This window comes from Delphinapterus leucas, chromosome 2 (assembly GCF_059928025.1).
Source record: "Delphinapterus leucas isolate spDelLeu-1000000601 "Yukka" chromosome 2, BTC_Dleu_Yukka2, whole genome shotgun sequence".
NCBI lineage: Eukaryota > Metazoa > Chordata > Mammalia > Artiodactyla > Monodontidae > Delphinapterus > Delphinapterus leucas.
Window position 1 is genome coordinate 71009864 of NC_143130.1, and position 12549 is coordinate 71022412.

Here is a 12549-nt window from a genome sequence, read left to right on the forward strand (position 1 = left end):
GAGAGGGTCTTCCTAAAACCATCTGCCCAAAACGAACAAGGAGGAAGACGCCAAGAGGACACAGTTCTAGGCTCAGCTTTTCCACAAATGATGCAACTTCAGGCTAGTCGCTTTCCCTCCCTGGGCCTTTGTTCCCTCATCTGTACAACGGGGACAATGCCAGCATCCCCACCCAGGGTTGTGGTGAGGATGGAACGCTCCCAGCTCCTGAGAAACTGGGCGAGCACTGCTCAGCTCTTCCTTGTCTAGTGGGACTTGGCCCCGCTCGGATCCCTGGTCCCTCTGCTCTTCGGGGCAAGGGCCAGCCTAGCTCATCTCTGGGGAGCCCTTGCTCTGTGTTCTGAGCCACCTGCAGTCCCCGCATCCCAGGGACAAGCGCCCCAACCCCGACCTGTACTCGGCTCCCCAGCCCTTGACGAAGCTCATGCGGATGGTGCACATCCGGGTCAGCTGGTACACGGCCTCGAAGCCCTGGTTGACAGATTGAGCCAGGAGGGCGGCAAACTCCTGGTTGTTGAAGATCTTCAGGTTGCATCCTGCCAACAGAACAAAAACAGTGCTCGTGGGGACAAAGAGTGCACTTGTCCGGAGCTCCTCTCCTGGCTAAAGGCCCCCACACCCCCAGGGTCACCCAGACCAGTGTTCCCATATTAGCCACAGATTCCACGCTCAGCACCACACTGGGGGCGAGCCCATGTGGTCCCTGCCCCTGAAGCCATCACCGCCTTGATGGGGAGATGCAGCTGACACAGGTGAGGGGGCAAGAGTTAAACAGTGGCCCATAAGCTCCAGTTCCCAGAGCTGTGGGAAGGCTGAGGAAGGTAGTAAAGTGAGCCCAGGAACAAGGGAAACGGTTGGGAGAGGTGGGCCCTGCCCTGGGCGAAGGGGCCAAGGCAAGACTCCAGGGAACAGAGGCAGGGTCACGAGCCTGAAGGCCCACGTGGTGTACGGGTATGGCTGACCTCCTGGGGAACAGGAGTCCTTGCCCTTTGATGGAGGGAGCACCAGAGAGACGGGCCAGCTGAGAGGCTACCCGGCCTGCCGTGCCAACAGGAGTTGGGCAGAGGGTCCTGGGCACCTTCCACCTGGGCTCCTCCAATAAATCCACCTCTGCCCAGGCCAGGAGGCAGCGAGAGATCTGGGCCACACCTTGGCCTCTGGGCACGAGGCTGGGGTGGGGTGACATTCTCGGCAAAGGGAAGGTGTGTACCTAACTCCAGGCATAAAACCAGAGACAGGCACACATAAAGTTTACCGTAAATCTCTTGTTCGAAGTCCTACCGCCTGAGTGCCAGGAATGTGTCAATCAGAGAAATAAAAGACAAAAAAAAGGCACATGCCGAAAATGCCCAAAAAAGTGAGCTGAGGTGACACTAACGGGCCAGCACTGGGCCCCTCGGCTTGCTGCGTGACTCTGGGCTGGTCACTTTCTCTTCTAAGCCCGTGTCTCCCTTGTGAAAGGAGAGGCTGGCCTCCGAGGCCCCCCAGCTCTGACATCCCATGAGATAACATCCAGCACCACAGCCAGCTCTGCGGGAACCAGAGAGAGGGAGAGGGTGGGGCCGGGGGATGGGCAGAAAGCCAAGTGCGCATCTGGACTTCCTCTTCTCATTTTCTCTGAGGGGAAGAGGGGTGAAGCAGAGCCCAAGGTGAGTTCCGGCCCCCGCCCAGCAAGCAGCAGAGGAGCACACAGCCCCAGGCTCATCCTGGCTCAGCCACTTACTAGCTGTGTGTCCTTTGCAGGTAGCTTAACCTCTCTGAACTTGTCTCCTCAGCATGCCTCCTCACCTGAAGAGCTAGAATAACTGGTGAGGACTAAGTGAGCCCCAAGGTAGCCGTGTGCTCTGCAAACGCAACCACACGACGTTCCAGAAATGGAGAGCACCACCAGCATCTCAAACTCTTCGCATTCTTAAGTTGATCCAGCCCATGACCCACCGCTCCACCATCACCTACTTAGTGAGCAGGAAGACATGCCACACACATGCCGCAGGCAATGGACTGAGCCCCACACACTACCCACCGGGCACAGTCCACACTCTGCGGCTGCGTGCCCTGGGAGAAGTGGGCTGCGGCAGGGGCTTTCTGCCTCAGCTTTCTAAATAAAGAGGCCTTGGATGAGATCAGCCACCTGCCTGGTCATCTACCCAGGCCTGGCCCTGTCCAAGCCACCCTCTGGGGTGAGCCTGCCACCCCTTGGAGTACAGGTGGGATTCGTAGCCCTACTCAGAAAACCCTCAACAGTCCCCCTGAATAAAAGCAAAACTTTCTCATGTTCTTCCGTGGCCTGGTCCCATCATGTTTTCTAAACGTGTCTCCTAACTGTCGTTTAAACGGCCTCCACTGCAGGCAGAGTGCAGCCCACGTGTGCCCTGCCCTCCATCACCTCTGGACCTTCGCCCGTATCGTTCCCTCTGCCTGGGATGCCCTCACGGTCCCCGCCCCACCATCACCCTATGCCTAATGCTTACCTACCGCTCCAAGCCCAAATGCCTTCTCCTCCATGAAGCCTTTCCTGATCCATCCTAACAGTTAAATGTGTTTTTCCCCTTGGATCCAAGAGCACGTTACCTGCGCTGCTTGCATGGTGCGTAGCACCCTCCCTTGTATTAAACACATTTGTGTCTTTGCCTTGCACACTCAGCTGATGGGTAAGGTCTGTGGGGACAGCAAAAGGACTTTCTGCACCCCTCCATCCCCCTACAGCTTCTGGCATGGCTTTAGGAAGGAAGGGAGGGAGGGAGAAAAGGAAGGAAGCAGGCATACTATCTTAGCATCTATGCACACAGGCAATAAACAGGTACCCAGAGATCAAAGGCAGATCTGTCAGATGCTGCGTCTGCTCCCCAAAGGTTCGGGGAGGTCACAATAAGACAGCAAGGCAGAAAATCCAAGGGAAGCATCTCCAGATTGTCAGTGCGAACACCAATGAGGAGAAAGGGTAAGAGAGAAGAAACCTTTCCAGCATCCCAGGCATGTGCCGCAGAGGAGAGGACCTCAGGGAAAGGGTGGGTATGTCGGTGGTGGTACCTGGTGGGATCTTGCAGACGGTGGCTGGGTGCCAGCCGTAGCGCTGGTTACAGTTGGGAGACTGGACAAAGATGGCACTGTCGCTGAGGCACTCTGCGAAGACCTCGCCTCCGATGTAGTACAGCCGCACGCCTCGCCCTAGAGAGATTCGGGTCAGAGTGGTCCTGGCACCAGCTGAGGCTACCAAAGGAGGCAGAACTGCAGCCGATGCTCCAAGTGACTGGTTCTCTGCCAGGGTCACCAGGCAAACGGGGCCCAGAGCCCAAGCCTAAACACATGGGGAAGTGATGGGTGATGCTAGGTTGCCAAAGCTGGGGAGGCAGGCGACGAGAGGAAAGAGCATTGGTAAGTCTTAACAGCAGCCTCTGCCAATGACCTGCCATGGGCCTCGGCCAAGTTACTCAGCCACTGAGCCTCAGTTTCTTCATCTGTAAGATGCGGGTAACAATAATACCTACCTCATGGGGCTGCTGTAAGACACAAAGCAAGTGCCTGGTGAGCAGTAGTTCCTGCTGCTACTACTACTAGGTCCCTTCCCCCTCCAAGATTCAGAATCTCATTTAGTCAGCCTGCAGAGCTACTCCTGAGGCAGCAGATACCCCAGGAGCCCTTCACTGCAAGGATGGCTTAATTAGTGCCACTCCCTGTACCTTTCTCCCCTCGATGCATTTTTCTAAAACATTCCATAGCTTTATATCATTTACTTTCCCTTCATCTCTTAAATCCACTCCAGATGGACAGAAATTATTTTTAAATTGGCTCTGCAATTCAAGCAAGTTATATAAACCCTCTGACAACGAGTCTCTGCTCAGCCAGGGGATGTTCTCTTCTCCTGCCTGGAAGGTCTTTGTTCCCACTCCTGGGGGCAGCGGCCCAGAGGGCCGGGGAATGGAGCCAGCTTTCACAGGCGCAACGTGGAGTGGGATGGAAACCAGGTGACCGGCTGCAGGCCTGCCTCCTCGTCCCACCACTGTCCCCCGCCCCGCCACTCCCCAGTTCTTCCTGGCTCAGTGCTACAGGACTTGGCGGCTCACAGACACCAGGGTGCTGACAGACTCGGGGGCCACTAGGAGGCGCCCTGGAGTTATGTCGGTCAAGAGCGGGAGACGGAGGTGGGAAGACCCAGACCCAAAGAACAAAAATGTTTGGGTAATTTTTGAAATGTTATATTTAAATACAGAAAAGTATAAAGTGGGTAAGTAAACACCTGTGTATACCACCGGGGATCTTTTTAAAAGAAAACAAGTAGGAGGCTGTCTGGGAAGGATGCAGGCTCAGGGGCAGGAGGGGGCTCTTTGTCACCGACTGTGTTACACACTTGCTGTGTGGCCTCTGCAGGGTTCTGCCCCTCCCTGGGCATCAGGTTATCATTCCCTGGAAAATAGGCACACTGGCGCAGGCCCATGGCTTCCAAACTTTTCTTGACTGTAAAACCCTCTGTCCAAATGAAATCTTCTGTGAAGGCGCAAGATACAATACAAACAAGAGCAGAGGTGCTCTGGTTCACATGTGCCCAGACCCCTGCTGCCCTGCCCAGCTCCTGGGTTTACTCTGGAACCCCTTGACCACCCTGCGTGCCCTGAACAATGTCTGAGAATACCCACCATCTCTACACCATCTCTATGGCCCTTCTAGGACTCTGGATCGCGAAGCTGTGAACATCCTCAGCATGATAATTTTATGAGCAAACCAAGTGACACACAGCAAGGCTTCATCCTCCCTAAACTAAGTGATCTTTCACCACGTGCTGGGTGTCAGGAGAGAGTGTCAGCAGCAGTGGTGTCCCGGAGGCGGGCAATACTGGTCTCTCCACCTCTTCTAAGTTCCTAGAACAATCATATATGAAGTGAACAAAGAGAATATCATTCCTCCAAGGTGGACTATATACTTGTCCACCTATCAGTACTTCAAGGGTATTTTTATTAAGAGAATTGCACGGTTGCCTTTCTCAAGAAAGTCAACTGTCCTCCTCTGTGGCTTTCACATTTTCAGAAATGGTCTCTGAGTGGGAACGATCAAGCAACCGGAACTCTACCTGTCTGGCCCCTAAACAAGGCAATACGGAGCCTGGGGGACGGGCACGGGGGAGGCGCACAGTGGTGGCTGGTGGGTTCTGGCAGGGGCTGTGCTGGCTGGGGTGCGGGGTGGTGTCACGGGGGGGAGCGCGGCCGCCCCTTACCGATATGCCTCCGCGTCAGCTCCACGGCCGCGTTCCTGTTGACATTGGAGAGCAGCCCCAGGCAGAAGCGCTCTGAGTTGGAGGGATCGGTGAAGCCATCCACTGTCATGGACGGCTGTGAGGCGTGGAATGTCTCCCCAACACGCTGGTTGAGCTCGTAGTAGGAGATGGAACACCAGAAGGCCGGCTCGCAGTAGGTGACGGGCTGCAGGTCTGAGGAGACAGGCCGGGCCGCTGGGTCAGGGGGCCCCCCAGCCCCTGAGCTCCTGGATGGGGTCCCCTAGATGCTCCAGAAGCCTGTTTCCCCACCTCTCAGGGCATTAGAATCCCCCCCACCCTTTTACTGTGTAAAACTCGCAGGATCCAGTGGGACAAAATCCTCAGGTGTTGGGAGAAGCATTCCACTGGCCTTGGCACTTTTTATTTAGTTGAGCTCACAAAGGCCCTGCCCCGCCCGGCCTGGCCTTGGGTTGAAGTAGTATTCGAGGAGGTGCTGGGTCAAACCCAAAAGGCCCTGAGACCAACAAGCACCTGGCTAAACGCACCAGACAGGCCAGGAGTGCCCACTGCGGTCTGGCCACACCATCTGCCTCTCTCCCAAGGTCCCCAGAGTAACCCATGCTGATCTCTGCCTCCCAGAAGGGCTTGCAGCTTCTGGCTCTGCCTGGTCGTGGGCTAACTCCTAGCCTGTCAGGCGGCAGCGTCCAAGCCTGTGAAATGACAAGGCTGGTGCGGCCCAGGGGGTCGCGTCTACAGCCACACAGGCACCAGGCACTAGGCACCGTCTACAGAGTGAACTGGGTCCCTGCCTCTTATTGCGGAAATTATCTTCCAAATGTATCCAGATGCCATCTGTCGGGGTGGCTAAGACACAAACTCACCTAAAAGAAGCTCTGAATTTATCCTAGTTGTCAGTCTGTGTCTCGGTCAAGGGCTCCTCAGAGCAAACTGCCATCCTGTGAGGGGGTGGTTCTCAGAAGAGGTGGGAACCCCTGAAATAGAGGTTTCCCCTCACGTGCCTCCACATTACCTTTCCCGTGATTCCCTACGCCTCCTGTCACCTCCAGCTGTTCCAGGCTCCACACCTGCCCAGGTACCCCTGCCCTCCTCCTGCCCGTCTGTGTGTCATCTCCCACCTTAGGGTCCATCCTCTTGGCCCTGGGCCGGGCCCTCGTCCTTCCTCACCTGCAGCAGTGCCACGCCTCTGACAGGACTCCCCAGTACTCCAGCCAGCCCTTCCAGCTGCTTCTCTGCTCTGCACTGCTCCCCGGGCCACATCCTGCTCTCTGCCTACTTGAATCCCACCATCTGCTGGCGAATCAGGGATTCTGCTGCTCTCATTCCTCCGCCTCAGACCTCCAGCCTGAGTCACTTGCTCTGGCTCTTACATATACGTGGAGCCGCCTGGTCACCCAGGGCGTGTCTTTGTGGGAGCCAGTGAGAGTGATGGGAAGGGCTCGCCGTGCCAAGTCTCAGCACTGGCCGGAGACCCCTGCTCACCACCCGCCGGGCAACTTCCCAGAGCGAGAACCCACGAGAACCTCTGCTCAGCTCACCAGACCTCTGAAAGTGCGTAAAGCCCAGGGGAGGCCCGGGTCCCCCTGCAGGGCAAAGTGGCCCTGATCTCCTTCTGGGGTCTACGCCCATGATCCCGTCTAAGGGTAAAGAGAAGGTCAGCACACACGGGAGGAGCTGCAGCCCGTGACATCCCTGCACTCAACACACCCAGGAAGAGTCAGCTAGAGGGTCAGGACACCTACATCAGGTTTCTCAACCTCGGCACTATTGAGATTTGGGGCCAGATAATTCTGTCTTTGTGGGGAGAGGGTTCTGTGCACTCTAGGATGTGCACAGCATCCCCGGCCTCTACCCACCAGATGCCGGCGGCACACATCCATCTCACCGAACCAGCTGTGACAGTAAGAAATGCCTCCAGACATTGCAAAAAGTCTTCCACGGGGCAAAATAGGCCCCAGTTAAAAACCACTGCCCTAGATGTTTGACCAGGTCATGGAGCACAAGCTTCAAGGCCAGATGGACCATCGTCCACCCTCTGCTCAGACACAGGCCAGCTGTGTGCTGCTGTCCACATCTCCCCACGGGTCACCAGAGTGGAGAATCTCCTTTATCACCAGGCGCTGTTTGTGGATGGACTGAGATAATTCAAGTGGAGAGCGGGGCACACATCAAGCACTCAATAAATGGTGTTAACAGAAATTATAATAATTTTGGTTATATGAACTTGAAAAGATCCTGTTCTTGTCCTGACCTCCATCCGAAAGGAGCAAAGTGTCCTTGCCCCTCCTTCCCTTGCCAGGGCCCACACTACTTAATGGTGAAAGTGGTGTGGTGGGGCAGGAGCGACCATGGCCTGCGGCCAGTGCCCCCGAGGCTGGGTTGAGCCACGCCAGCCACATCCGGCTCTGGCTTTGCTCGATGCTTGACATTCCAATGAGATAAGCTATATTCTAAACAATGTGGTCACTAAAATGTGAGCTATGTTGCTTTGGAAACCTTAAAAAAAAAAAAACAACCACCACCACCTAAGAAATCCAAGTGCACTCCAAGCCTTCAAAGTGGTCTGGCAACGTGTCAGGGCCAAGAGGTACTGGGGAATTCCCAGAGGCAAGCTCTGCTGACCCTGCTGTGCAACCTGAGGGACATAACGACCCTCTCTGGCCTCAGTGGCCCAGTCTGAACAGTGACTGCAGTGTACTGGAAGCCACTGAAAGCAGTCCATGTAGGTCATGGTGTTTCTGGCATGGGTCACCATGAAGAGGCAGCTATGGCTGACCTGGGCTGGCCTTGGCTTCTCTAGCCAAGTACAGAACAGAGCAGTCTTCATCTCCAAATTATAAAGCCTTTTCCAGCACCCCCTGGGCTTAGTCCAGGCAGAAGTGAGCAAGCTAGGCTCCCAGGAACACTGACTCAGCCCACCCATCAAAAGAAGAGAAGCCAGCAGGCCACCCATTGGGTAACATGGGGCCAGAACCATATTCTGGGCACGTGTGGGCTTCAAGGTGTCTCGGAATCAGAGAGGGGCTTGGGGTCCTAGCCCAAGAGGCCCTCCCAAGCAGATCTGAGCCCTTATCTAAACATCCCTGCAACTCACAGACACTCCCTGAACAGTGCTGTGGAAAACACAGGATGCAGGAGCCTGACACATAATTAAGAAGATGCTACTTGGGGGAACAGAGCCGTCAGGCCAAGGCAAAGTCTGAAAGCTGCCATTTCAGGGAGTGCTGTTTGGACGAGCCGACCTACATTCAGAAGCAGCACCACAGCCATGCACTTGCTGTTGTCTGCAGACAACTGACAGTCAGCCCTGCCTTTCACCTCTCTCCCTCCCATCATCCCTCGGTGCTTCCTCAAGGCATTTCTGTAAGAGGAGCTGCAGACCCAAGTATGATCACCACCTCGGGGTTATGCCTTGAATGGCACTTTATTTTAAACTTCATGTATGCCCTCATTTCTTTCCTACCAAAGGACTTATCCAGACCATGGTTCCGAACAAGACAGAGTCAGGACCCTGGAAAAGAGAAGACTATAAACAGGCTAACCATGAAGTTACAGCTCCTGAAAGAGCACTCCACTTGGGTCTAAGCTTCCTAGCAGACAAGGCAAAAAGGGAGCACAGTATGCTACATGGCTCTGGTTGGTGGACAGACAATTCTTACTAGTTCTGCAGGGGAAACAAAACTTGTCCCGGGCACTAAATCTTTTTTTTTTTTTTTTTTTTTTTTGCGGTACGCGGGCCTCTCACTGTTGTGCCCTCTCCCGTTGCGTAGCACAGGCTCCGGATGCGCAGGCTCAGCAGCCATGGCTCACGGGCCCAGCCGCTCCGCGGCATGTGGGATCTTCCCAGACCAGGGCACGAACCCGTGTCCCCTGCATCGGCAGGCGGACTCTCAACCACTGCGCCACCAGGGAGGCTGGGCACTAAATCTTAAATGACATCTTCAGGTGGCTACTCCTCCTCCATATCAATCAATCCAGCCAGCCAACCTACCCTAGTTTCAAGAGTTTCCCAACAAACGCAGAAGCAATTTTATGTAAGGTTGCTTCTAAGAACCCTGAACATATGCCACTCACAGGCTCCTCTGGGAGGACAACTCTACAGGGTAAAGTGACCTGCCCCAGTGGAAAGTGGTTTCGCTTCTCTAGCCAAGGACTCAGCACACCTGGAGTGGTAGCTGATGGCGTGTGCCCAAGGCCTTCCCTTCAAACGCTTCTGCTTTCGGCCAGACTGCTGAGTCTGTGCCAATCTCTCTTCCTGCAGCAGAGGCGTTGCAGACGCAGGAGCCTCCCGCTGCAGCCGTTCTCGGCCCCCTGTCCCCACCGGTGCGGTGTCGGCCAGACCACTTGAGGAGCACGGGGCACTTAATTCTCGACTGGCCTCCTGCCAGCCTAACGCACTGGCTGGCTTCAGCTCTGAGCCCCATTCCAAGCTGGCACTGACTTTCTGTTTTGTTTAAGGAAAAGAAAACAGAATAAAACCCAGAAGGCAAAGGGATGCCTATTAAAAACATGTGCGAGAGATCCAAATCCGCTAAACGAAAGGGGCGGGGGGGAGGTCAGAGCGGGGAAATTAACTTTCTACTATACATCGAAAGCAGGGACTGGGCGAGGGCCGGGAGCAGCGACGCTGTAAAGCTAAAGGTCAGATCACAAACGGCTGACTTAGTCTGCGCCCTGCTCACCTGCGGAAGGCGGCTCTGCCTCAGGCCGGGAGGCTTCCACGCCCCAACCCCCATGTGCACTTCCCCTGCCTGGACTGCTCGTCCCCCTCGTCTGAAAGCAGACCATGTAGGACGCAACCTTCGAGGCCCAGCGCAGGTGGCTGTGAAAATATCCTCTACCCCTGTGCCTGAGCCACCTGTGTACCTGAGGGTTAGGTCCCTGCAGGCCCAGGCCAGCTGTGTCCCAGCAGCCGGGCACCAATTCCAACTTGTCTCACCAAGGATTAGGGCAACAAACCCAGTTTTACACAGAAAAGACCCCACGCTCTTTCAACCTAGGACCAGTTTACTGAAACCAAGAACAGTGGAAAAGTCTAAGAGCTGGATGGACCCTCGGGAGCGTGACGGTCCAGCCGGCAGCCGACGTCCTGCCGTGAAGATGCCTGCCTGTGGTGTCCCAAGCTTATGGAAGATTAAAGCCCAACGAGGCCTCAGAAAAGAACTTCTGCAGCAGCCCAAGACACCTGGGATCAGGTAGGGCCTGTAACGTGGGCCCCTGCCATCTCTCGGGGCCCAGGGGTCTTCCTGCTACTCTGCCACCAGGGCCCCCTTCTCCTGGCAGGAGAGGAAGGCAGCCTCAGCCCAAGGTCCTCCGGGAAACCATCACCTCCTTAAACTCCAGCTCAGCCACTGCCCCAGGACATTCCCTGGTACCTCGTTTCCCCCAGTCAAGGCCCCTCCCGAGATGTCTCACTTTATAGCAGAGAACAACTTTACTCACCGGCAGGATCCAGCTCGTTATCTTTCTTCTCTCTCTCCGCCTCCCTCCTCCTTCCCCTCCATTTGCTCCAATCCTTGACCTAAATCCTTAGGAAATTCCAGGTGACTCATCCGGCATGATGTGTAATAACAGGAACATCACCTGCTCACATCCCTTCCCTGCAAAACAAAGCCCTGGGACCTCCCCAGAGCCTGCCCCTAGCCAGAAGCTGAGCTGCCTTTCAGTCACTCATGGGGCACCTCCACGAGGCACCCCAAGTGGCTTTACTGTGGCAGGAGGTGCAATCTTTTGCCTGGAGGAGGGAGGAAATGAAGCAGCAGCCCGATGTCCTATGCTTGCTTTCTTTTTGTATAATAACTCCTTTACTAGAAATAACAGGTGTCCTGAGATGCCCTGTCTCTCTCCGGGGAGAGCTCTCCGCGTGCCTGTCAGCATCCTACTGTTGGGGACATGCCAGCCACAAAGGAGAAACACAGAGGGAGCTGCTGCGTGCTGCCCACCCCACCAGCCTTTTATCCCCAAAGGATGCCCTTGAACTCACGAGGAGCTCTCTTCTCACTTCTCATCTCTGCAGAACCCGCCCACTGTGTCCTTCAGCACCTCCTCCCCTCCCTGAGGCCCCACCCTCCACCTGACCCTCAGCCTCTTCCCAAGAGGGTCCCGTGAGTCTGTCTTCAGCCCTCTTTCCTTCTTGAGCTGGGTCTCCCTCTCCACTGAATCCATCCACTCCCAGGACTTCAGCCGAACCTTCATCAGTGTTTCCAAAGTGAGATCTATGGGAGGGTCAATGGGATCGTAAGAGAAAAGTGTTCCAACAGCGGTTGGACCTGTGGGAGAAACGCTGGACCAAACAGGCCTCCTTTCTGCAGGACTCTCAGAGGCTTTACGCTGTGGGTGCCCTGGGGGGCCCAGGAGGGGGCACAGTATAGGCTTTCCAAACTCATTTGATGACAAAATCATGTCTCTGACTCCACTCTGGGCAAGGCTGTCAAACATGCTAATGGCTTCCAAAGCTGCACCTCCAGCCACAGCCTCTCTCCTGACCGTCCTGCCGCTTCCTGGACACAGGCAAGCACCGGCATCTCCCTGTCACCCTTCGCCCCAAACCCCGTCCCATCTCCTGGGGCTCTGCCTCAGTTAAGCTGAAGCATCATCGTTTTCCCAGTTAAAGCTGATCAATGAATGCCAATGATTCATGACACTCTTAAACGCCCTCTCCTCTCCCGCTGCCATTTCTCTAAAGCATTCATCTCAGCCTCCTTCAGCACTACAGCTCCCTAAGTGGGTATTTTGGGGGGGGGTAGCCCCAGTAATTTCCCCTAGATTATAAATTCCACCCAGTGGCCAGATTAATCATTATGAAGCTGCCGTCAGACAACCACCAACCTCCAACTCAGAACCCACCATCTTGCCTTATCCTATAGGCAAGACAGGGCTACGTAAGGGTGGCCCTCAGGGCTCTCTTCTCAACCCGCCAACCCCGAGCCTCATCTTCTCCACTGTGCCTCCCAACAAGCCAACCAACCACACCGCCAGCTGTCCTCCGAGCTTACCCCACCCTTTCACGCCATTGCTTCCATCGGCAGTGTCCTTCCCTCCTTCTCTGCCTCACCGTGTCCCACCTGTCCTTCAAGACCCAGCTCATACAGGTCATCACAACTCCAAGGTCCCCCCACCCTACTTGGCACTGTCCTCCTGGGCACATACACTTCCTCCCTCCTGTGTGCTGCTCCCTTGGCACCGGGCACAGTGCATCACCGGTGGACAGACACCTCCAGCCACTCCACCAGACTGTGAACGCCTAAATGTCCTCCCTGGCTCTGGACCACCAGCATCAGTACCTACTAGGAACTCAGCAAATGGTGACTGAATGAGTTAAT

At 55.4% G+C, this 12549-nt stretch overlaps 1 protein-coding gene across 1 annotated transcript in view; it reads right to left on the reverse strand.

The window, feature by feature from the left end:
- The window catches only part of SMAD3 (SMAD family member 3), a 119218-nt gene that overhangs the window by 6655 nt on the left and 100014 nt on the right, over nt 1-12549 (reverse strand). Inside the window, exons 6-8 of the mRNA XM_022579859.2 lie at nt 5210-5422; nt 3031-3168; nt 392-536 (exon numbers count right to left, since the gene is read on the reverse strand). Coding sequence (XP_022435567.1) covers nt 392-536; nt 3031-3168; nt 5210-5422 — 496 coding nt within the window. The remainder of the gene's footprint in view (nt 1-391; nt 537-3030; nt 3169-5209; nt 5423-12549) is intronic.